Genomic DNA, 26840 nt, shown 5'->3' with positions numbered 1-26840 from the left:
CATGTTAATTGCTGGGACTTTGAAGGTTAAAGCAGAAATCCTTCCTACTTGTTTCTTTCTTTTTATACCCCTTTCTTTACAAGATGGAGCTGAACCTTTCAGTTCTTACTGGTATCTCTGCCTAATCGAGGGGACACACAATGGGCATTAAATCTTCAGCGTCATGTGGGCCAATAGGAAGGCGCAATGTCATTCATGGCTGCTTCCTATTGGACAGCCATTTAAAACCCCCTTAGAAGCCAAGAGGGTTGCTGCTTTAAAATGGCATTTGCAGTCGAAAGCAATAGGTGCATCTGAGGACATCATCATCCTAAAATGATGAGTTTTAAAGCACGACCCACATACTATTTAAATTATGTTATGTTTGGACCTATACGCTTCCATGACATGAAAACAGACACTAGGGACCAACGATCAACGATCTGGATAGAGTTTGATCCCAAAAAATTCCTGAAACACATCTACCCCAAGCTTTGTTTAGGGAAAGACACAGTTCTGGAAATATGCTGATGTTACTGCATCTCAGAGAACTGTAGAAGGCAGCTAATAAAACATGAAAGCAACAGTATTATACTCCCAGATATTGAAACCCAATATGCTTTCATCGGTGTGTCTTAAAGCAGGAGTTCAAGCAATATCCTACAAGTGTTTTTTCCCCCCCCAATAAATCAGTTCTGTACTATGAGAAAATACTTGTAGCAATTAAAAAAAAAAAAAAAAATGTTGTAAAGACATTTTTAATGTTTCGTACCCCTTCTGATAGGCTCTGGCTCTTGAGCCCCGCCCTCTCTCTAGCAGTGAACCAATTGTATCTAGTAACTGCCCAGTCAATCATATTCTAGGAACTAAATTGCCCAAAATGCTGTGTAAGAACTGAATTAAATAACCCTGAGCAAGCGATCTATTACAGTCGATTACAGGAGAATGGATCGATCTGCAGCTTAGCTAATCACTTGTCCGTGTGCAGATTGTATTGATGCACATATTGAATGGGAAAAATATATATATTTTTTCTTTAAACGGCAGCTTGAACTGCAGCTATCATAGGGCTCACAGGTCAACAAACATCTAAACAAAATAAATGTTAAAGGCAAAACAATTAAATGTTTGCGGAAAAGGGCAGGTACTGAAGAAACAAGCCAGGGTAGGTAGTCCATTGGATTTTTTCCCATTACTATTGCAATAAGTTCTAAAGAAAATATCAGCAACTTGTACCTCTTGGCAGGTTTTTATTTTCAGTCATCTGACAATTTAGGCAACGTATATACTTTGGGGTTTTATTAAATAGGGATGACTTCTATCAGCACTTCCTACTGTACATAACATGCTAATGTTTGCAGAGCAAAACAGAGACAAGAAATCCTTTTACATTGCTGAGGAAACACACATTTATAATGTCTCGACCTAGCTTCAATTTAGCATTCAAAACATCGTTTTTGAGATTGATAAAGATGTGCATATCCTATGCACAAATCCTTTTATCATAAGACTATGCAAGAGTTAAAACTAAAATAGTGTAAGCATTGTAGAGTGAATATTAATTAGTATTTCCCCTCATCAAAAACCTCTCACAGCAACACTAAATATAAGCAAACATACCTTATTGCTTCCTCTACTGACTGACCAATTATATTGGAGGAAGGACCTGGCTGAGAGAGTGGGGTCAGGCTTAATACCCATTTTACTGGCTTGTAGTGTTCACCACTAGAGCTTAGCAGATAAAACAACGTGGTCAGGAAAATCACCTGTAAAACAAACCACAATATATTTGTCACTGAATAAAAAGAAAACAATTGTGCTCAGTATTCAAGAAATGTGAACAACTACAAATAAATTCTATAATAGGAGTTTTGGATTTGCTGAAAGTGATCAAACACGCAGCAAAAAACCTAGTTAGGTTAAGCAATACAGTACTAATTATATATTTTACATAAGGTTGAAATTAATTGGAAAAAATTCTATGCACTCGTGAGATTAGGTGAACAATGTTGCATTTCTTGAAGAAACAGGAATACGATGTTAAGGCAATGAACCCTGGGCAGAAATGTTGGACTCTTGATGAATAAAGATATGAAATCTTATTCATGTAATCCCACTGGAGTGCCAGGGTCTTCTCAATTAATTTAAACTATTGTGAGGAATCGGGGAGTGCGTCCCTTGCGGCGCGTTCCCTCCTCGCCTATCTATAGTGCGGCAGCTGCCAAAGATTCGCCCCCCGCTGATGTGCGCATCACCGTTCCTGTTACAGAGCGTGCGCGCACCTGCTCTTTCTATGCACGGTCACTGAGCATGGCTTCGCCCCCTCGGGACGCGCCACGCCTCCGCTGTTGCGCGGTGCACGCGCATGGCGGAGTGCAATGAGCCCCAGCTATGTGTCAAGCTTTGCTATGAGCCTTGTCTCCTGCAGCCTATTCTGGCATCTGCGGAGGTCCCGCCTCCGCTCCCTCCCCTACTGGTTCCTGTCTCCTATATAAGACTGCCTCTTCCTGGCATACCTTGCTGAACATAGACTTTGTGTGGCCTTGTGTGTGCCTGGCTTGTCCAGCCCTGTCTTGCTTTGTTTTCTACAGTTACCTCCCGTGTACCGACCTGGCTTTGGATTTGGATTCTCTCTGGCTCGTGACCCCTGGCTTATGGAATAACCTCTCGTGCACCGACCTGGCTTTGCATTTGGATTCTCTCTGGTTCTTTACCCCTGGCTTACGGATAACGACTACGTGTACCTCTCCTACCCTTGGAACCTGGCGAGTATTGGATTTACCCTTTTTCTTCATACCCAGACCCAGCAACGCTACAAACCACCTACTGGGCCCGCCTTCGCTACTGTGGGTGTGTGGCACTGTCCTTCCCACCACAGTGCCGGGGTCAGGTCTTGTCTGTGGGCTCGCACAAGCGTGACAACTATCTTGTTAGCATCCTCCATGCCAGTCTGTGAAAGGTACCCACTTTCACTCAACTTTTCCAAAGTTAATGCCTCATCTTTCTATTTTTTATATGTACATTATACAGTATATATAGTACAATGTACTGCATAAATAAAACACTACAATACATAGAAGAGAATGCAAACTTCCTCACTAAAAATACTTTACAGCAATTCCATCGTAAACCTTAATTCACAAAATTGTTTTTTTATAGTCATTGTGAACGACTTGTACAGGGAACATAGGAGACTATAAGTGAAAGGGTTAATCCCCTTTCACTTTAAGAGACTAAGGAAACTACACCCAAGTCTCAGGTTCTGGCCAAAATGCAGGGATTGTTCCCAATTAACTCATGATTAGGACTTAGGGTTAAAAAGGGAGCCAGCAGACCAGTAGGCAGAGAGATTTACAACCTGCTAGAGAGCAGGTTCCCAGATGGTTTATCTGGTGAAAAGCTGAAACTTCACCCTGCACCAGAGCTGAAGACATTTCATATGTTTGGCAGTTATGCTATTTTTGTTTGGTTGTATTGCAACCTACTATTCTGACCGTCTGAGAAATAAATTATTTTCTTACACAGAAGTGGATAGCGCCTCCAGTTGTTAGCATAAGTAACACCTTTGAAAGATCACCAGCATGGAAATTATTATTTTTTTTTTTTGTAAGAGGCTCGCTGAAAACAGCAACAGCAGCAGCAGCAGCAGCAGCAGCAGCGACAAGAACCATTTTTTCCTGCAGCTAGCTGCACAGCAACAAGGAATGATACAGCAGATGGGAGCTGCATTAACACACCGGGTTCAGATTCCAGCACCCCACAACTGTAACGTCAGTGACTCGGGATTTGTTGTTAAGTGGACCAAGACTGGACCCGACGATGATCTGGAGGCATTCCTTGTCATTTTTGAGCATGTGGCTACCGACACCCGGTGGCCTCAGGAGGAATGGACAGTGAACGAGTGAAGCACCAGCAGCTTAACCGGGCCCTTGACAATATTGCAGCTTTAGACTATACCAGAGTAAAGGCTGTGTAGGATCGACAGGGGGTTAACAAAGAAACGTACCGACTCCAGTTCCGAGGTTAGAGGGTTCTAAACGGTACATGACCCTACACACTAGTCCAACATCTGCCTGACCTTTGTTGGCAGTGGCTAATATAGAGGGTCTAATAGTGGCATATAGCAAGGAGTCAATGGGTGGGCTTTCCAGGGCATCCAAGTTGAAATCTCAGCTAGCGTCAAAGCGGAAGAGCAAAGGAAATCCCAATGTTTTTCGGGTAATGTGCTCGGTCAGATGGCTCGATGGTGTTGTGAAATGCACCCAGCCAGAACAAATTTCCTAGTACCCCTAAACATAGAAGGAACTGAGGTAAAGAGTTTGGTGGATTTGGGGTGTAGTCAAACATTAGAGTGGGAAGAATTAGTTACTGCAGAAAAACTTAAAAGGCAAAGGCCTGATATACAGTTTGGTCCAGAAATAAATGGACACTGATACAAATTTTGTTATTTCGGCTGTGCACCAAAATAAATTCAAGTTACAGTTAAATAATGAATACGGGCTTAAAGTGCAGTCTATTAGCTTTATTTTGAGGGTAGTCACATCCAAATTGGAGGAAGGATTTAAGAATTACATCTCTTTAATATGTAGCTCCCTCTTTTTCAAGGGACAAAAAGTAATTGGACAATTGACTCAAAAGCTGTTTCATGGACAGGTGTGGGCTATTCCTTCGTTATTTCATCATCAACTAAGCAGGTAAAGGTCCGGAGTTGATTCCAGGTGTGGCATTTGCATTTGGAAGCTGTTGCTGTGAACCCACAACATGCGGTCAAAGGAGCTCTCAATGCAAGTGAAACAGAGCATCCTTAGCCTGCAAAAAGAAAATCAATCAGAGCGATAGCAGGAACATTAGGAGTGGCAAAATCAACAGTTTGGTACATTCTGAGAAGAAAATAACGCATTGGTGAGCTCTGCAACACAAAAAGGCCTGGACGTCCTCGGAAGACAACAGTGGATGATCGTAGAATCCTTTCTATGGTAAAGAAAAACCCCTTCACAACATCCAGCCAAGTGAAGAACACTCTCCAGGAGGTAGGCATATCATTATCCAAGTCTACCATAAAGAGAAGACTTCACGAGAGCAAATACAGAGCATTCACCACAAGGTGCAAACCATCCATAAGCCTCAAGAATAGAAAGGCCAGAATAGATTTTGTCAAACAATATCTTAAAAAACCCAGCCCAGTTCTGGAACAGCATTCCTTGGACAGATGAAACCAAGATCAACCTGTACCAGAATGATGGGAGGAAAAAAGTATGGAGAAGGCTTGGAACGGCTCATGATCCAAAGCATACAGTACCACATCATCTGTAAAACACGGTGGAGGCAGTGTGATGGCATGGGCATGCATGGCTTCCAATGGCACTGGGTCACTAGTGTTTATTGATGATGTGACAGAAGACAGAAGCAGCCGGATGAATTCTGAAGTGTATAGAATATATTGTCTGCTCAGATGCAGCCAAATTCAGTGAAGTTGATTGGACGGTGCTTCACTTTACAGATGGACAATGACAAAAAACATACTGCGAAAGCAACCCAGGAGTTTTTTTAAGGCAAAGAAGTGGAATATTCTGCAATGGCCGAGTCAATCACCTGATCTCAACCCGATCGAGCATGCATTTCACTTGCTGAAGACAAAACTTAAGGCAGAAAGACACACGAACAAACAACAACTGAAGACAGCTGCAGTAAAGGCCTGGCAAAGCATCACAAATGAGGAAACCCAGCGTTTGGTGATGTCCATGCATTCCAGACTTCAAGCAGTCATTGCCTGCAAAGGATTCTCGACAAAGTATTACAAATGAACATTTTATTTATGATTGTGTTAATTTGTCCAATTACATTTGAGCCCCTGAAATAAGGGGACTGTGTATGAAAATGGTTGCAATTCCTAAACGTTTCATACGATATTTTTGTTCAACCCCTTGAATTAAAGCTGAAAGTATGCACTTCTATTGCATCTCGGTTGTTTCATTTGAAATCCATTGTGGTGGTGTACAGAGCCAAAATTATGAAAACTGTGTCAGTGTCCAATTATTTTCGGACACAACTGTATAAAGAATATATACACAGCGATATTAAATGGTACCCAAGTGCTTACAGTAACACTGACTGGGGGCCAGCGTTCGCGGTCTATGCTGATGGGTGTCGGCAGAGAACTTCCATATCCATTGAGTTGTGATTCGGAATTTTTTAATGAGTTGTTAACAAAAGTTTGCAGGTTATCAGTATATACATAGTAGATTATGCTACCAGTTACCCAGAAGCTATTCCTTTGAGAACGACCTTTGCTAAGGTTATAGCAACAGAACCGATTAACTTATTTTTCAGGGTTGAGTTTGTTGAAATGTTAATAGATCAATGGACAAATGTTATGTCCAGATTCATGAAGGAGGTCTGTAGCCTATTAAAGTTGAAGTTGGTACAAACCTCTGTTTATCATCCCCAAACATATGGGCTCATTGAGCAGTTCAATAAAACCTGTAAATATGTTAAAGAAGTTTATCTTCACTGATACACGCATTGGGATAAACTGCATCCACCACTGCTCTGTACTATGGGGGAAGTTCCCAAGTCTTCCACAGGGTTTTAACCTTTTGAATTACTCTATGAAAGACAACAAAGAGGATTCTTGGATTTAGTAAAGGAAATGTGGGAAGAGCAAATCCAAGTGGCAGATAATATAGTACAAAATGTGTTTAACCTAAAGAAAAATAGTTAAATCGTTTACAGAAGAAAACCCACAGGAAGCACAGGAGCTGAATTATAATAAATAGAATTTCAGCGAGGAGACTGGGATATTGCTCCTTCTTACAAATCAAAATTATTGGCAAAATGGCAAGGTCCCTTTTGAAATAACCCAGAAAGAAGGGCCTTTATACTATGAAATATTTCAGCCAATGGAGAAAAAATAAATTAAAAAAAATTAAATAAAAAAACAAACAGATTTACACTATCATGTAAATCTTTTGAAGTTCTGGAACGCCCAAGAAAACATGTTTATTTCAGTAGGAAATAAGATAGATTTGGGGCCACAGGCAGAAATTATACAACAAATGGAGAGTGTCCACCTAAGGAGAATCTCTACTTAGACCAGAAAATACAGGCACAAAATATAGTTAAATGATTTTCTGATTAATTCTGTCCATTGCCAGACAAAACACATCTTATTGCACACCATGTTGAAACTGAACCAGGTAAGAAAGTGAAACAAAGATCTTATCTAAAATTGGGTGTTATAGAAAGGTCACAGACCTGATGGGTCTACAAGATTTTGTATCGATTTTAGAAAAGTAAATACAATTTCTAAATTCTATGCATATCCCATGTCTAGGGTAGATTAATTATTGGAGAGGTTAGCGAAGGCAAAATATATCACAACATTGGATTTAACTAAGGGATATTGGCAGATTCCTTTAACAAAAAGTCACAGGAAAAACTGCATTTGCCACTTCCTTTGATTTGTTTCACTTTCGGACCATGCCTTTTGGATTACACGGTGCTCCTCATATCTTCTAGAGGCTTATGGATCAGATGTTATTAACCCATAACAAGAACGCTGCAGCCTACCTGTCATATATATATATATATATTGCAAAGAGTCAACATGGTTGCACCCTCATCGGATTTATGCAGTTCTGTGCACGGTAAAGGGGTAAATGAAGTATCTGATCATAAACGTAATCACAGTGCCGGCTGTGACGGCAGGGGTAGCTGGCTGACCGAATAAAGAGAAACCCCAGCTAGTTGCCCCTAAAAACCGTATAAATTGGCTGGCTAAGTAATGTAGATTTCAGCACAATGTATGTAATGTCTGGGGAAGTACAGGGAAGGTGGGCTAGCTGTGTGTAATTCTAAGTCATTTCTTTTACATAAATACCTTATGTCTGTATTTATTCCTGTGTTCGCAATTCCCCATAGCTTAGATACTTAGTATTGTGTGGTGATGAAATTAACATGTCAGCCCTGCAAATGCAAATTATGTTATGTGCTTGTTCTTATCATTTCTATGGAGGGAGTTTCTGTAATCCATTCAGCTGAGCGGTTCCAAAGGTAGGGGACTAGTTAATAGAATCAGTAACCAGGCACTATTTCTCTAGGCTGGCTGCACTTACTCAATGTTAAAGGATAGCCACCAAGGGATATATAAGGGACACTGCTGATCAGAGCACTGAAACCAACTCAACTGTGGCAAGTAACACAGATCAAGAAGCTTCCTAAAGAGTGCGACAATACACTCAACAAGAGAACTTGGAGTAATGAGGCTCAAGCCTCGGTATCCAATATCACCACTGACAGATTTAATCTGTCAGTCAGAACAGAACGGTCAGAGCACTAGTCCATCTGAGAGACACTCTGGGAAGGAGTGTGGGGTTTGACTGTGACCAGCTGGAGATGCATGTCAGAGTAGCTGCTGTGTGTTTAGCACTCCAATATCCTGAAGCAGAGAAGCAGACAGGTAAACCCATTTGAAGCGGGTCCCTGCACCTAGTGAGACTAGATACTTCCCCTCATGTCCCCAGTTTGGTAAGTGTATGTTATATTGTGTATTTTTTGGTTTACCCAGAATAAACTCTGTTTGTTAAATGACGTTGTCCTGTACTTAGTGATAGTGAACCCAGAAGGTTTCACAGGAAACGCCAACACAGCTGTCAGGGTCATGAAGCTACGTCCCTGACTACCAAGCAAACATCATAACAACAGACCATCTCACCGTGGATATCTTATAAGTTCTATGTGGTCTATTGAAATTAAATGTAAAGTGAAAAAAATTAATGATATATTCAGCACTCTACAGTACAAAATCTTGATCAAACTTTTTATTCACCACATATGGCAATCACAGATAAAGCACATAGTTCAACCCTCTTGGGAACGAATCCCCCGTCGCTGCGATTATGAAAACCGCTGAGCCGACAGCATTCCTAGCGACGGCCGTAGATAAGCGTCAAACCGTGCATGCCCTGAGGAGAAGTACCTGATAGGTTACACCTCCGTAATGTGTGATGACATCACGCATTAAGCACGTCCTAGACTGAAAGCAGCCCATCTGCTCTTAGTTAGATCGCGCATGCGGTCACCATAGTGATTAATGGTATACTCTATTCAGCGGAAAGTGCATCGCTGAACAGTGTTCCCACAGATTAAACCCCATGCAAACTCTAATATAGCCACAAATATCATTAATGCCCCAGTATAGGTGATCCCAGTCAATTGAGGATAAGGTAAATAAATAAATATATATATACTATATTATAAAAACAAACACCATTTACCTAAAAATAATAAAAGAAATATGAAATATATCCCACTTAAAATAAGGGGACAGAGGAGAATAGAAGGTACCAAACCCATCAATGCAATAAACCAACTTATCAATACATACATTTAGAAATTAGCATGGCCCAAAATACATATATGCATATACCATACTACTTAATTCCCAGAGAAAGCATACCTCCAAAAACAGTTTAAAATATAATGTCATTGTGAAGTCAGCAGAAAAATAACCAACATGTGCAGGGCGGGACCCTACGTCCCATTATCAATCACCAGGGGGGCAAACCCACCCATTGGCGGTATGTAAAGAGGGGCGAAGCATAATTTTAGCTATTCTGAAAATTCATAATCTAGGGGCAAAACATACTTTTCCATATGGATCACTACTATCTAGAAGTAATAGACCCTACAAACTGGTTAAATCATAATCCCAGTTGAGCCCCTGGGTGTGCATAGTCTCAAGCTCATGAATCCAGTAAGCTTCTTTCTTTTTAAGAATCCGACTCGTTTTCCCACTCGTCGTAATTTTGGGACATGATCAATCGCCTGAACACGCAAGTGGCTGATGACATGCCCAGCAAGTAGAAAGTGTACAGAGACCAGTTGGTCCTGTACCCTACACCTGATGGTTGATTTATGCTGACTCACTCTCAGTTTACGCATGGTTTCCTCCACATATGCCAGTCCACATGGTCTTTTAATGAGGTAAACCACATACTCCATATTGCATGTTGAATAGTGCTTCATCTGGTACTTGCGCTCAGTCTGTGGATGGGTAAACGTAGGGCCCTTCTGTATGTTCCCGCACTGAGCGCAGTATAAGCACGGGAAAGTACCTTTAGTGGGTGTACCTAGAAATCTTGTGATTGAGGGTTTGTTTGAACCCAAATCAGCCATTACTATGGAGTCCCTAATAATGCACGCTCTTCTGTATGACAGAAGTAGTGGAGCCTGTAACACTCATCCGTCTCTTTAAGATACAAATGTTTTTTAATAAGACGACTAATATCAACACTTGAAGTGCTGACAAACAGAATCCTTCCTTTGATGGTATCAGTAGTCCTGGGTTGGAGGAGTAATTTCCTATCCATAGTCAATACTGACTTTCTTTCTCCAACTCAAGACGTCGGATACCCCATGTGACAAATTTATTCACCATCTGTTGTAGAAGTCCTTCCACGTTCTTAAACTCACTTACGATACACTTTACTCTATAGAGTTGGCTCCTCGGTATGGAGCGTATGCTATGAGGAAAATGGAAGATCTCATGTCGAAGCAGTGTATTTTGATCCTTACTTTTAGAATACAGGTCGGTCTGCAGTTTGTCTCTGTAACGCTTGCGCTCACCACGAACAAGGCGGGACCCCGGTACTGAGGTGGGAGAGTATAGAACATGCTACCCACAGCAATGGAGGCAAGTCTGGAGAGTGGATAGCCAAGGTTTGCCGGGTCAGGGTTGGAGAGAGTAGAATAGTCTTGATACTTGCAGAGGTCAGAGGTTGGAGCCAGGAGTGTAGTCGGTAGCCGTGGTCAAGGAGTTGGAGCCAGTAAGAGTGTCGTCGTTCGTGTGCCGTGGTCAGGGATGGAGAGATGCGGAAGGTAAGAGGCAAGCCGGGGTCGATATCCAGAGAAGGGTCCAAAGTCTAGCCTGGTCGGTACACAGGAGATCAAACACAGAGACAGGCAAGGCAAAACAGCAGGAACAGGGACGTGGGAACAGCAAGGCTACAATGAACTATGCTCAGCCAAGGAAAGAGTGAGAGAGCTGAGCATATATGAGAATAGGTGGCCAATGGCACAGGGGGGTGGAGCGGAGGAGCGGCTACTGTGGAGACGGGATAGGCTGTGAGGTGCAGGAGACAGGTGGGAGAGATCAGGAGTGTTGACACGCAGCTGGAGAGCAGTGCATGCACGACACGTGTGTGCACCGCGCAGGGCGGCCACGCGTTGCAAGCGGGGGGCGGAGCCAATCTCTGTGGAAGAATTGAAAGCTCTCCATGGGCACACACGCTCTGTAAGCTGCACTGGAGTATGCAAAGCATCAGGTAAGGAGGAAGACCGCCGCAAGGAACGTGCTCCCCGATTCCTTACAGTACCCCCCCTTTGAGGAGCAGCCTCAGGATGACTCCAATATGGTTTGAGGGTTTTTTTAAGCATGAAACCGCCTTAGAAGACTGGGAGCGTGTACTTCATGGTAGTGTATACAGGACCTCTCTTCTGGTCCCTTCCAATGGACCAAATATTGAATAGCCCCTCTAGATCGTCTTGAGTCGATGATGGATTGTATCTCATACTCCTCTTGTCCTTGTACGATTACAGGCGGTGGTTTGGATGAAGAATCTGGAAATTGAGAACTTTGAAAAACAGGCTTCAATAGAGACACATGAAAAACTGAAGGTATCCTCATGGAAGGAGGAAGGTTAAGACCGTACGCTACCGGATTGACTCGCTCCAGGATCGGAAATGGACCCAAGAATCTTGGGGCCAATTTGAGTGTCGGTGTCTTAGGCCTGATATTTTTTAAAGAAAGCCACATTCTGTCTCCTGGTTTGAAGTTGGGTGCCTTGCGGCGATGACTATCAGCCTGTGATTTCTGTCCACGAGTTGCCTCCTCAAGAGTCTTTTGAATCCTCCTCCGTGATTCCTGTAAGGAATTTATTCTGTTGTCCGCTACTGGAACCCCTGAAGAAGAGGAAATGATGGGGAGCCGTGCCGGGTGAAAACCGCAATTGATAAAGAACGGGGATTCCCATGTAGATTCGTTCCTAAGGGAATTGTGGGCGAATTCTGCCCATGGAAGAAGATCTACCTAGTAATCTTGGGCGTCAGAAACGAAGCATCATAAGTACTGCTCCAAGGTCTGCTTAGTCCTTCGGTCTGTCCATTCGTCTGGAGATGATACCGAGGAAAAATGAAGAGAAATAGCCATTCTTTGGGCAAATGCACACTAGAATTTCGAGATAAATTGAGATCCACGATCGGACACTATGGGCAATGGTACCCCATGAATGCGAAAGATCTCCTTAATGAAGATATTCGCCAAGGTAGTGGAGTTGGGTAAGCCAATACTTTGTCGAGAATCCTTTGCAGGCAATGACTGCTTGAAGTATGGAACGCATGGACATCACCAACCACTGCATTTCCTCCTTTGTGATGCTTTGCCAGGCCTTTACTGCAGCTGTCTTCCGTTTTTGTTTGTTCGTGGGTCTTTTCTGCCTTAAGTTTTGTCTTCAGCAAGTGAAATGCATGCTCGATCGGGTTGAGATCAGGTGATTAACTCGGCCATTGCAGAATATTCCACTTCTTTGCCTTAAAAAACTCCTGGGTTGCTTTTGGGTCATTGTCCACCTGTAAAGTGAAGCGCCGTCCAATTATTTGCTCTCGTGAAGTCTTCTCTTTATGGTAGACTTGGAGAATAATATGCCTACCTCCTGGAGAGTGTTCTTCACTTGGCTGGATGTTGTGAAGGGGTTTTTCTTTACCATAGAAAGGATCCTACGATCATCCACCACTGTTGTCTTCCGAGGACGTCCAGGCCTTTTTGTGTTGCAGAGCTCACCAGTGCGTTCTTTTCTTCTCAGAATGTACAAAACTGTTGATTTGGCCACTCCTAATGTTCCTGCTATCTCTCTGATTGATTTTCTTCTTTTTTTTTGCAGCCTAAGGATGCCGTTTCACTTGCATTGAGAGCTCCTTTGACCGCATGTTGTGGGTTCACAGCAACAGCTTCCAAATGCGAATGTCACACCTGGAATCAACTCCAGACCTTTTACCTGCTTAATTGATGATGAAATAACGAAGGAATAGCCCACACCTGTCCATGAAACAGCTTTTGAGTCAATTGTCCAATTACTTTTTGTCCCTTAAAAAAGAGGGGACTACATATTAAAGAGATGTAATTCCTAAACCTTTCCTCCAATTTGGATGTGAATACTCTCAAATTAAACTGAACGTTAAGCCCATATTCATTATTTAACTGTAACTTGAATTTATTTTGGTACACAGCCAAAATAACAAAACTTGTATCAGTGTCCAATTATTTCCGGACCTAACTGTATGTATATATATGTATGTGTATATATATATATATATATTTATATATATATATATATATATATATATACACACACATACACACACACTATACACACACACACACACACACACACACACACACACACAGTATAACACTCTCCATCAGTAACAATTAAGTAAATGTTTAGGTCAGGAGAGGTTTTACCAAGCTTTGCCGAGGTCACAAAACCAGGGTACTCTGCTTTGGACAATCAGTAATCCACATCACTCCAAGCATCCGTTTGTACCCTTCTCTATATACTGTCCTTATAAATAGTACAAGAGTACCTCCATCTATAACGAGGCTATGTTTCCAATCTATTTATCATGGGATCTTAGGCCCATTATCATACTGTAAGTAGCAGTTTAGAAATAAATTATTAGTTAGGCTGGACAAAGCACAAGGAAATATATCTCTCTCACTGCAGAATTAGCTGCACTGAAAACATACCTGCACCATAAAGTACTGTGGTGTTGTTCCTATTTTATAGAATTTGGTCTGACAAAAGTAACTGAGCGGATATCTTGTAGAAGAGCTCTAGGATGCAGTGCTCCATTGTTTTTGTAATCAGCACTTCATTTAAAAAAATGAGCATGTTAAAGTACAAATGTAGCAGTTATTGCACCCGCTGGCGGAGAAATAGCGCAGTGGCCCAACCCCCTTCTCACAGACGACTGATTCAACACAATGGCCACTTCTCATGCTGCGGTGTTGTGTGTGTACTGCTGAAGAAGTGCCAGGGGTTGCCATAACTTTGGCTACATTTGTATGAAGAGCTTAAAATTATGACTAACATTGCCCAAATGTCTAAAGATTAATGTGCTTAGACTAGAAAACTGCGAGTCAAAAATACACTGCTGGAGCATTCCAATATTTACAGTGGCTTTCCTTTAAACCACTCCAAACCATAAATAACCTAACTATGGGGAAAGGATATATTACTTATGTTAGAAGACTGAAGGGGAAAAAAACAACATTGGAAAGCCTGGCAAGTATATGATTTGGAACTGCTTTTGGTACTCCAAAACCCACCTTGCAGAGAAAGGGTTAATACAAATATTCTGAAGCCAGGGTCACATGTGATGTGTGAATGGCCCCCTATAGCATTAACTCAGCCCCCATTCCGAACCACTCCAAGTCCTATAATATTTCCTTCACTTTATTGGAAAAGCAGCAGTAAATACAGGCTCTTATGGATGGTGTGTAGTAGTGATTTGTAGTTAGAAACAGGTAGAAAGAGATGGCCTTGCCATAGGAGAGTAACAGAGATGGGTGCTGTTCTCACTGTCTGCAGGGTGGAAAAGGAAGTGAGGAGCAATGTGAGTAAAGGAATAGTCTAGGGACAGACTATCTGTGAACAAAACAGGGGGGAGGGCAGACTAGCCCATTCTGGTAAGGATCTCAGAGGCTGCAGTAGCAACTCACTGATTACATGCCCGGAGGCAAGAAATGCAACATTGTTACATATCACACAGGCAGTGTGTGTGTGTGTGTGTGTGTGTGTGTGTGTGTGTGTGTGTGTGTGTGTGTGTGTGTGTGTGTGTGTGTGTGTGTGTGTGTGTGTGTGTGTGTGTGTGTGTGTGTGTGTGTGTGTGTGTGTGTGTGTGTGTGTGTGTGTGTGTGTGTGTGTGTGTGTGTGTGTGTGTGTAAACTCCATGCAGCTGAAAATAAGAACTGACAGGCAGAAGCTGCAAAGGAAAGAGGGGGGTGAAACAGGGATGTGATTCTTGTTCCATGACAACAAAACACGATTGCTTTGAAGAGTAATGCTACTTTGTGATGGGATTCAAATTGCTATTTGTAATACTAACTAACCTGTATTTGTTTAAATCAGTAATCCCCTCCGTTTTGCAGAATCACAACCTGAACCATGCTATTCCTAGCTCCCGGGTTATTGAGATATTTACCTTTTTATTTGCCAGTAAAATGAAAGTAAAATTACGCGGGAGTGAGGTTTCGAGGGCAGTCATAGTGATTTCCCACAAAGAACAAGAAATACCAGCACACAAAAGGGTAAAACATAGATCAGAAACTGGGAGAGATAAAATGTACACCACTGTACCATGTGACATGTATACAACGATTGAAATGTTCTCAATTAAAGACAAGCCGCACTCTACACAGAAAGCAGCCATTTTTTATTTGTGATGTCATTTATCATATGTCAAAGTCAGCTGCCTCGTAAAGAGTGTGGCGGGTCTTTAATGTGTGCAAATGAAGTGCTGCAGCTCCATGTTCCAGTTTTTCTGTTCAGGATTGAAAGTCTAGAAAATTATTTTTCCAAAAAAGGAGATGTTGAATTTAAATAAAACATAACATTCTAAGGAAAATAACAAAACAAATTAGAAATATTATAACTACTCTAAATAACAACTAATTATTACATTGCTATTAATTATCACTTTTTTTGCAGATTAAACTTTTTTTAAATGTCAATAATTTAAGAATTATTTAGATATGCTTTCTATTTGTTATCCACCTTCCTGCAGGATTACTAACACTACACAAATATTGTAGCTGTTTATCTGTGGTCTGATATAAAAGGTTTCTAGCACTAGAAATCTGATCATGCAGAAAAGGTTGCAGACAGGATGGAAAGAAAACAGGTCCATACATACCTGACCGAAATGAATTAAATCTAAACCTGCATGTAGCAGGTGGGCAAATAAGAATATTATGGGTTTTAGATTACACCATTTCCAAAGGGCCTTCTCTGCGGTTTACAAATGTGGCTCTCAGCCACTTTTGGACTAGAAGCTTTCTGTAATTACCTTCTAATAACTCAGAGTATGCGTAATTCTATTAGGAGACTTTCATCTCTGCACATTTTTCTCTCCTTACCACCTGCTGAATAAATACTGCCCATATGCCTCCATTTTCCACCGATTATTAGTATTTGTTTAACATTAAAACAGCAGAAGCTGCAGCGGGACTTGGGCAACATTTTTACAGTTTATGCATGTTGGGTTGAAAATATATATTCCGGGAAGAAACCACGGCACAGCACTGCTCTCCAAAAGAGATTTTGTGTAACTGCAGACTGAGTTCCTGCCATTTAAAAGTTTGTTTTAAAAAGTAGCAGCTGTCAACACAGAACTGAAATGGAAAACAAATGGAGGAAAGTGAAAAAAATAACTTCAATATGATTGTGACTGTAATTTATAATCAAACGCTAAAAAAAAATCCTGTGGTTTAGCCACCGAATGTTCTTTTTGGCTGGGAAGGCAGTGTGGAGAAAAATGTAGGCAGGAAAGGTAACAGCTCATAAATTCCACAGCTACAGGGACCAATGCTCACACAAGGATGGAGACGTTGTTCGTGTTCAGGGGAAATAGTTTCACCCCATTTCTGAAAAAATTATTCTAAGCCACAGTAATAACTAACAGAAAACTTCTTCTAATGTTCCTGGGATGGGCAAACTAGCCTCTTGACAGCAAACCAATGATGAACCGAAAAGAAAAAAAAATCTGTCAGCTGTAAAACCAATGTAAACAAACAGCACCAGGCTTATTACAGCAGAAATATCCAGTCGCTTTCAATTATATGTTTTTTTCTGTGATAAAACCGGTTGTATTTTTTAACCACTTCGTGCACCTGTTCTGCAAGTGAGATTTGGGCTGAACGAGTAATCTGAAAACTGCCATTGCAATGGGTGAACCCAGTTCAAATCCCAGTGTCAGCTTACCTTGTGACATTCGGCAAGTCACTTCTTTTCCATGTGCTTCCAGCATCAAGAGTTACATTGTAAGCTCTTTAGGACAGGAGGTAATTGTGCCTGGAAAAATTCTACGTGCGCTGCTTATATTGCCAGGGTTACATAGGAAAAGCGATTTCTGGCCTATGGAGTTACAGATGAGGCCCTTCAGTGCTCTTCTCGACGAGTCCAATGTGACCTTTTGCCCTTACACAGAAAAAGTCCTTAGGCGCTGAGACAGCATCACTGCTCCCCAGCGATCACTGTACACACTACATGAAAATGATTGTCACATACATAATCATCACAGCAATGACAATTTAAATATGGCTTGAGGTGATCTGCCACAACAATCCCTGCCCTTTGACAGCTGTTTGCAACTCATGGATACCAGATGTTTTTGTGTCTGATAAAGGAACTGCTTTTATCTCAGAAGCATTCTCAAATTTGTCAAAAAGAACTAATCATCATTTCAGCTGTCACCATTGCTCCTCACTGTCCTCAAGCAAATCGACAGTCTGAACAGATGTACAGAAAATCACAAAAGCTTTAAGTAGTAACAGTGAGGGCGCTTGGCCGACAAAGCTTGCCTCATGTCACTAGCACAGGGAACCAGATTGGTTACCACTACTGATTAAACTATTTCGGGAGTGTGCAAAGGTACATTCCTTTGCTATTTCAACATGTTACTCCATGTCCGACTATTGGAGTCAGTACAGCTGAGATGCTTATGGGACATCTTCTCAAGATCTGCGTTGGCTGTCTCAAACCAGATCGATCTGAAGACAAAACCAGAAATAGGCTCTAGATTTTTGCTCATCATCCTCATCCCTGTATTCCTTTGCTCCACAAGATCTTCTATTTCTGATAAGCTGTGGAGATGGATCAAATTTGTTTTCTCCCACAGACCCGTCTCCTATAAGGTGTAAGGTGTAAACCATAGCTGATCAAGACTTTCATTGCCATGTTAGCCAGTTACAAAGACGTTCTTCGACAAGTGTTACCACTTTTTAGAAGAGCCTCTGGGTAAGCCTCTTCTGAAGCCAACGGTTTATGCTTCGGTTTTGCTCACAGTTGCTGAAGCCCAAAATTCTCCAGAACCCCTTTCTGCATAGGAGGACAATCCTGTCTCAACAGAGGTTCCCTCCTCACAAAGAAATATATAGAGGGACCACAGCACAGTAGAAAGATCCACAAGTGAATGAACAATTATGTCAGCTAAACAGGCAGGGGTGTTGTCTACGCACGAAGAGTGAATGTGTACACACAAACACACACACTTTCAACCTTTTTTGGGTTAGGGAATCACAGAATTATATTTAGAAATTTAGGGGAATCCCAACCCTCGTCCCCACTCACACACTCTCCCACTTACACACACACACCTCTGCGCGAGTGCCCAATCCTCTCTCTGCCGCTCATTAGCCAGATGTTGCGTGACTTCCGGCGCAGGCAGGGAGAGGAAGTATACAGGGACCGGGCTGCTGAGCTCGGGAGCCACGGGTCACTGCAATGTGGAGATGCCGCTGGGCCTGGGACAACATGGGAGAGTGGTCCTGGCTGTGGTCCCACCTCGGTCGCAGAACCCCTGTTGAAAACAACTGTTTTAGAAACTTTCAAGCTCTGTCTTCCTTAACGTTTTGTCTAAATATATTTGTTGGTTCCTGCTAGTCAGTTAAGTTTGTATCAAGGTACTGCAGCTGAATAAAGTGTTCTGAGTTGCCACTCGAGATGGGTGAAATTGTCGCAGAAATTCGAATCCGCCACAAGTTGAAAGTTTCTTTCATCCTCAGACTTCCACGGGTTAGTTTCAAAAAGATACAGTAGATCCTGTTTTTTTTTCTATCCCTGAAAATTAATTTGTAAAAATCTGAATCCGTTTGCGGATTCCGAACCATGAAATATTGGTTTTGTTGGAAAGGAGAGACGTATTTCAGTTGAGACACAAGCACTCTATATTTACCATCCAACCTCACTCCAATTTAACGTATGGAGAGACACGTGTGTACAAAAAGGAGCACGCCTGATATACCTGGGAGATATGCTAATAGCTAGATTCAGCTACAGGTGTGAGCAGTGACTGTAGTGCTACCAAGCAGAGAAAGGCGGTTTTCTGAAAATCCGGCCAGAACATATCTGATGGTATCTGGTAACAGTATCTACTCAAATTTTGGGGGTTTAATGTGAACACCTACTTACACACATTAAGTATATAAAGATGTTGTGTGTGACAATGTTTCCCAAGATAACACTATATAAGCATTATAACTCAGAATATCATAGAGTTTCTGTAGGACTGAATGAGAGGGGGGTGCAAAATACCCCCACATACTCCCTCCAATCCCCCAGGGCGCATAATAAAGCCTGCTACAGCAGAACACAAGCATCACTTCCCAATGAACACAAAACTAACAGAAAATACATACCAATGATAACACAAAATTCAGAAGAGCGGTGCCACTGTAGAAGATAACTGTAAATAATGTAGTTACAGTGGTAAAAAGTAGGCTTAAATTACGACTCATCACGTTCCAAAGAGACTCGAGTATCTGGGAAAATGAAAAACAAAAATTGTCTTAGTTTGGCAAAATGTTTTTTTTTTTTTATATACAGTATGCGAGTAGATTTAACCCTTCATATTGGCATTTTATTGTAAAATCATGCAAAAATTTCAGGCATAAGCTGAAAGGGCTCCATGTTAAAGTGGATAATAAGCAAAAAAAGTGACACATTATGATTGCTCATTTGCATGCCACTACCTAGACGCCGCTGGCTGCACTGGAAGCACTGCAAGGTGTATGGGGTAAGGCAGGTTTGGGGACCTACCTGAGACATGACTGTGCTCATTTCATTAATGTACGCTGCACGTGGAGGATTTTTGATACTTTTTATATTTTTTTACTCACCATAACTTATTTACAAGCATTTAAACAATATTTGTCACTGATTTTTTATATGGGTGTATCCAGTTCGAGACCTAATGAAAGCCCCTTGTAAAAATCATCTCTCTGTTTTAGGCATCAAGGTAAAGAGCCAGTAAATTCTATGTTCGGAGCTGCATTAAGCATAAGTGTTATGTTAATAATTGAAAGTTTTAACTTTTTTGGTGCTGGAGAGGTTTGTGCTGTACAACAATACAATAAAAGGCATGCATGCAATATGGAATAAAAAACACTACAGGCATACCCCGCATTAACGTACGCAATGGGACCGGAGCATGTATGTAAAGCGAAAAGGTACTTAAAGTGAAGCACTACCTTTTCCCCACTAATTGATGCATGTGCTGTACTGCAATCGTCATAACTGATGTAAATAACGCATTTGTAACAGGCTCTATAGTCTCCCCACTTGCGCACAGCTTCGGTACAGGTAGGGAGCCGGTATTGCTGTTCAGGACGTGCTGACAGGCGCATGCGTGAGCTGCCGTTTGCCTATTGGGCGGTATGTACTTACTCGCGAGTGTACTTAAAGTGAGTGTACTTAAAGCGGGGTATGCCTGTATTACACAAACTACCATGTTAGAAGTAACACATTATTAACAGACTTACATTAATGGAGTAACATAATACAACTTTGGTAGAAGTCTACCACTTGTGAAAAATGAACAGACAATAAGAAATCTTCCACAACATTTACAACATACAGGCATTCTGACTAAGGGAGTTGTGTTTACTAATCTGCAGCAACCAGTTCACCATACAGTATATTTATCTCAAGAAACATGGGAGCCATACTGTCTTACCTAGCTATAAACATGTGATGCAAGTTCTAATATTGCACATCATTCCATACAAAAATGTGAGTTATATATTCTTTTCATTTAGTCATGTGAATATTATTCACATTTAAATAAAGGTCAGTATGGACAAGGAAAAATTCTATTATATATATATATATATATATATAGACATATATACACATATATATATATATATATATATATATATATATTTATATATATATATTATATATATATATATATATATATATATATATATATATATATATATATATATATATATATACACATACACACACAGACATTATATATATAGAAGCAATACGATACCGTTTGGAAACGAAATCAGCAGGCAGCACTCCAGAATTGAACAAACAAGTGTAACTAATCTAACCTTACTAAAAGTAAAGATTTGGCTGCTTTTTTATTTTTCTGGAAATTTATTTTCGAATTTGAAAAAAGAAACACAAAACCAACGTTTCGGTCCACGAATGGGACCACCTTGACAAAGGTCCCATTCGTGGACCGAAACGTTGGTTTAAGCCAGGGTTAAGCCTGTCATTGTGTGTGCGTCAGTCAGTCAGTGTGTGTGTGTGCGCGTGCGTCAGTGAGTCTGACGCAGAAACACAAACACACACACACAGACTGAGTGACGCACACACACACACACACACACTGTCAGTGTGTGCCTCAGTCAGTGTGTGTGTGCGCCAGTCAGTGTGTGTGTGTGTGTGCGCCAGTCAGTGTGTGTGTGTGCGGCAGTCAGTGTGTATGTGTGCGGCAGTCAGTGTGTGTGTGTGCGGCAGTCAGTGTGTATGTGTGCGGCAGTCAGTGTGTATGTGTGCGGCAGTCAGTGTGTGTGTGTGTGCGCCAGTCAGTGTGTGTGTGTGCGCCAGTCAGTGTGTCTGTGCGTGCGTCAGTCAGTGTGTGTGTGCGTGCGTCAGTCAGTGTGTGTGTGCGTGCGTCAGTCAGGGTGTGTGTGTGCGTGCGTCAGTCAGGGTGTGTGTGCGTCAGTCAGGGTGTGTGTGTGCGTCAGTCAGGGTGTGTGTGCGTGCGTCAGTCAGGGTGTGCGCGCGTGCGTCAGTCAGGGTGTGTGCGCGTGCGTCAGTCAGGGTTTGTGCGCGTGCGTCAGTCAGGGTTTGTGCGCGTGCGTCAGTCAGGGTGTGTGCGCGTGCGTCAGTCAGGGTGTGTGTGCGCGTGTGTCAGTCAGGGTGTGTGTACGCGTGCGTCAGTCAGGGTGTGTGTGCGCGTGCGTCAGTCAGGGTGTGTGTGTGCGTGTGTCAGTCAGGGTGTGTGTGCGTGAGTCAGTCAGGGTGTGTGTGCGTGCGTCAGTCAGGGTGTGTGCGTGCGTCAGTCAGGGTGTGTGCGTGCGTCAGTCAGGGTGTGTGTGCGTGTGTGTGCGTCAGTCAGTATGTGTGTCTCAGGTGTGTGCGTTAGTCAGGGTGTGTGTACGCGCGTCAGTCAATGTGTGTGCGCGGGCGCCATTCAGTGTGTGTCAGGCAGTCAGTGTGTGTGTGTGCCTCAGTCAGTGTGCGTCAGTCAGTGTTTGCGTGCGGCGGTGAGTGGGTGAGTGGGCGAGTGTCTGTGTGTGACTGTGTGTCAGTCAGTGTGTGACTGTGTGTCAGTCAGTGTGTGACTGTGTGTCAGTCAGTGTGTGTCAGTGTGTGACTGTGTGTCAGTCAGTGTGTGTCAGTCAGTGTCAGTCAGTGTGTCAGTCAGAGTGTGACTGTGTGTCACTCAGTGTGTGTCACTCAGTGTGTGACTGTGTGTGTGTGTGTGTGTCAGTGTGTGTGTGTACCTTCTTGCGCCAGCGGGGGGGGGGTTGTGTGTGTGTGTGGGGGGGGTTGTGTGTGTGTGGGGTTGCGTGGGGGGGGTGTGTGTGGAATGGGGGGGTTGTGTGGAGGGGGGGGGGTTGTGTGGCGGAGGGGAGGTTACCTCCTTGCGCCACCCGGTGCTCCCGGCCGCGGGAGGGGTTGTGTGTGGTGGGGGGGGGAAGGTTACCTCCTTGCGCCCCTGGTGCTCCCGGTTCGGCCGCGGGGGGGGGGGGGGGGTTGTGTGTGGTGGGGGGGGGGGGAGGTTACCTCCTTGCGCCCCTCGTGCTCCCGGCTCGGCCGCGGGGGGGTTGTGTGTGTGGGGGGGGAGGTTACCTCCTTGCGCCCCCGGTGCTCCCGGCTCGGCCGCGGGGGGGTTGTGTGTGTGGGGGGGGGGAGGTTACCTCCTTGCGCCCCCGGCCGCGGGGGGGTTAACTGCTTGCTGGCGCTCCCGGCGGTAAGACGGGGCCGCGATGAGAAGAGCTGAGTGAGGCGGCGTGTGAGAGGCGGCGGGAGTTTTGCTGGCGGTGTGTGAGAGGTGAGGTGGAGGAGGCTTGGCGCCGGGGAGGCTGAGGTTTGCGGTGAGGGGGGGCGGGGAGTTTGCGGTGAGGGGGGGCGGGGGGTTTGCGGTGAGGGGGGGCGGGGGGTTTGCGGTGCGGGGGGGATTTGCAGTGAGGGGGGGCGGGGAGTTTGTGGTGAGGGGGGGCGGGGCGTTTGCGGTGAGGGGGGGCGGGGGGTTTGCGGTGCGGGGGGTTTGCGGTGAGGGGGGCACACACACACGACGGGAGTGAGAGGGGGTGGAGAGTGGGACTGGCGCAGATCCGAGGAGAGTGAGTGAGTGAGTGTGTGTGTCTCTCCTTTGGCCCGTCACTCCGCCTCAGGCCAATGAGAGGTGTGCGCGGGCGGGCGGGCCAAGGGAGCAATCTCATTGGCCTGGCCCAAGGTCCAATGGGATTGCCGCTAGGGACACAGGGAGGGACACAGGGAGACACATACAGACATAGAAACATATGACTGTTTGAGAAATATATAGTAGATATATATATATATATATATATATATATATATACAGTGGTCGACAAATCACCAAAAAATCTACTCGCCACACAAAAAAATCTACTCGCCACCTAGTACCAAACGTGTGCTGCTTGGGCCAATAGGCGCTCGCCACGATGTTAAATCCACTCGCCCGGGGCGAGCAAATGTATAGGTTTGTCGAACACTGTATATATATATATATATATATATATATATACATATATATATATATATATATATATATATATAGCTTAACCCCGTTATAGCGCGGTCCGTGTAGGCCACCCACGACCACCGCGTTATAAACATTTTTTATGTGGTGGTACCGTGTTCGCTGGAGGGGGAAAGCTGAGAACTCTCCCAGCGTTCCCAGACCCGGTGGGGCAGCGGCAACAGCACAGCACTTACCCGGTATCTGGCAGCTCTTCTTCCTGTCTCTGCTTCCGTCTTGCGAGAGCAAGCTACCTTAAAGAGACAGTGTGTCTCTGTGTGTGTGTGTGTATTTGACTGTGTGAGACTATGTGTGTCAGTGTGTGTGTGTGTGCAGTGTGCTGTGTGTGCAGTGTGCAATGAGTGTGTGCAGTGTGTTGTGTGTGCAGTGTGCTGTGAGTGTATGCAGTGTGCTGTGAGTGTGTGCAGTGTGCTGTGAGTGTATGCAGTATGCTGTGAGTGTGTGCTATGAGTGTATGCAGTGTGCTGTGTGTGTGTGTCAGTGTGTGTGTGTGCAGTGTGCTGTGAGCGTGTGTGCAGCGTGCTGTGAGTGTGTGTGTGCAGTGTGCTATGCAGTGTGCTGTGAGTGTGTGCAGTGTGCTGTGAGTGTATGCAGTGTGCTATGAGTGTATGCAGTGTGCTGTGTGTGTGTGTCAGTGTGTGTGTGTGCAGTGTGCTGTGAGCGTGCTGCGAGTGTGTGTGTGCAGTGTGCTATGCAGTGTGCTGTGAGTGTGTGCAGTGTGCTGTGAGTGTGTGCAGTGTGCAGTGAGTGTGTGCAGTGTGCAGTGTGCAGTGAGTGTGTGCAGTGTGCTGTGAATGTATGCAGTGTGCAGTGAGTATGTGCAGTGTGCAGTGAGTATGTGCAGTGTGCTGTGAGTGTGTGCAGTGTGCTGTGAGTGTGTGCAGTGTTCTGTGAGTGTATGCAGTGTGCTGTGAGTGTATGCAGTGTGCTGTGAATGTATGCAGTGTGCAGTGAGTGTGTGCAGTGTGTAAATTCGGGGTCCACGCTCAAACCGCGTTATAAGCAGATCCGCGTTATAGCGGATCGCGCTATAACGGGGTTGAGCTGTATATATATATATATATATATATATATATATATATATATATATATATAATCAAAAAATAAATAGATGATACCGTTCTGTGGCTAACGAAATGCTTTTATTAAAAATAAAAGCATTTCGTTAGCCACAGAACGGTATCATCTATTTATTTTTTGATTATTGAAGCTCGGCTAACACGGTACTGATACCTCTACATGTATATATATATATATATAGTTAAGTTATGGTGAGTAAAAAAAGTGACAAAACCCTCCACAGCAAAGCATATAGCAAATGGAAATATAACTGTATGCTCATTTGCATGTCTTAGGCAGGTCTGCAACCCCACCTTTCACCATTATCACCCAGCACACAGCACTTCCACTGCAGCAAGGGATTCTGGGAAATGACATGCAAATGAGCACACAGTGCCACTAATGCATCTTAACCCTGGCTGTGCTTAAAGCTGTGACCATGCAGCTAGCTTAAGCCTATAGGGAACCATGTTTAAAATGGTTTTGAAGCAAAAAGTGGCACAGAATCCCTTGCTGCAGTGGAATACTGGCAATCAGCTGCAGACGGAGCCGTCACAGAATCTCTGCGTTCCACGTGGAGAGGAGCAAATCAGTATACCGAACAGCAGGAAGAAGAGGAACATGTGTCCTACATGCCTAAACTATTGGCTACATTAATTCAACCTACAGTTTCAAATTCATGCTCTCTATATATTTTATTATATTATAGTTAGTGCCTGTGTTTATTTTTCCTTTTTCCATATATTACTACTGTGTATAGTGCAAACACTGTGGCTGCAATCATCGTTACATTTTATTGCGTTTATGTGCGCACTTAGTTGATTTATAGTTTCTATATATATATATATATATATATATATATATCTATATAGATATATAGATATATATATATCTATATATAAATATATATATATATTTTTTTACGTGGAATGAAATATTTTGTAACATAAACAACACCTCAAAAAATGTTACAGGAATGAGCTATGGTAATATATGATCATTTTCAGGAAGAATTGGGTAAAATCTTGCACACCAAACCGCTAACGATAGCAAAGATACAAACAAAAGCCCAAACATATGTTTGTGAGCCTTTTCAGTGTTGGAATTGTATTTTTGGATTATGTGCATGTTTATGCCTGTAGCCTTACATTGCAAAATGAGGACATATTTGAGACGGAGATGCACATCTTAAAGAATCTGAGCTTGTAAACTAGTTGCACTAACAAACATATATAAATAAATGTAAACAAATTCATTTTAAAACGAATGTACAGTGTGCTCTGGTTATTTACAACTACAGTACTAATACAGAGTTAACTGTTTTTCATTTCTCTGGAGCGCAGATTTCATATGGGAAATTGGAGCCTGGCACTCACACAATGAATAAATAAAGCACCGGGACATGGAATGATGCCCCGAGATGACATGAAGCCAGAAATCACAGCTTCCCGCCAGCCACAGCAAGTCATCAAGCGTCATGAAAGACAGAAGTGAGCAAGGAAGGAGGCAGGTGTTTCCCATGGCTCAGGATAAACACTGATCTCATGGTTACAGGCAGGAAGGGAATTTGTAAGTTATCTGTACTCTGGACAAGGGAAAGGGAAGACAAATATATATATATATATATATATGTTTTGTGCTGGGGAAGCACAATTACAAAACATTCCATATTTGAAAACATTATGTACACATAAACTGTATGAACATGTGAGGGTGCTAAAAATAATACCAAAGAAAAACAAGATGGGAGAGCAACACCAGACTGAAGCAAGTGAAAAGCTATATTTACATTGCTCTCATCTTATGTACTGAAAAGTCAATTATTTTATCCCAAAAATAAAAGACCACAACACCCGGCATGAAAGGTGATTTTTGAAGTCTTTAACTACTATCCAATGCTTTAATCTTAAAGCGGCAATCCAAGCGGGCGTTTA

General features: G+C 43.0%; 1 protein-coding gene across 8 annotated transcripts in view; it reads right to left on the bottom strand.

The window, feature by feature from the left end:
* The window catches only part of TMEM245 (transmembrane protein 245), a 105776-nt gene that overhangs the window by 19855 nt on the left and 59081 nt on the right, over positions 1-26840 (bottom strand). For 6 of the 8 annotated variants that reach the window (XR_012799158.1, XR_012799157.1, XR_012799159.1 and 3 more), the window contains 2 exons: positions 19454-19576; positions 1600-1745 (listed from right to left, as the gene is read on the bottom strand). Coding sequence is in view for 5 of the 8 variants with exons in the window: in XM_075585993.1 (XP_075442108.1) it covers positions 1600-1745; positions 19454-19576 (269 nt within the window). In the remaining 3 variants the exon portion in view is untranslated. The remainder of the gene's footprint in view (positions 1-1599; positions 1746-19453; positions 19577-26840) is intronic. The other 2 variants (XM_075585996.1, XM_075585994.1) reach the window with 1 other exon arrangement.

This window comes from Ascaphus truei, chromosome 2, assembly GCF_040206685.1.
Source record: "Ascaphus truei isolate aAscTru1 chromosome 2, aAscTru1.hap1, whole genome shotgun sequence".
In the NCBI taxonomy this organism is placed as follows: domain Eukaryota; kingdom Metazoa; phylum Chordata; class Amphibia; order Anura; family Ascaphidae; genus Ascaphus; species Ascaphus truei.
Note: the sequence above shows the minus strand (reverse complement) of the source record. Positions and strands in the feature narration are given on the sequence as shown.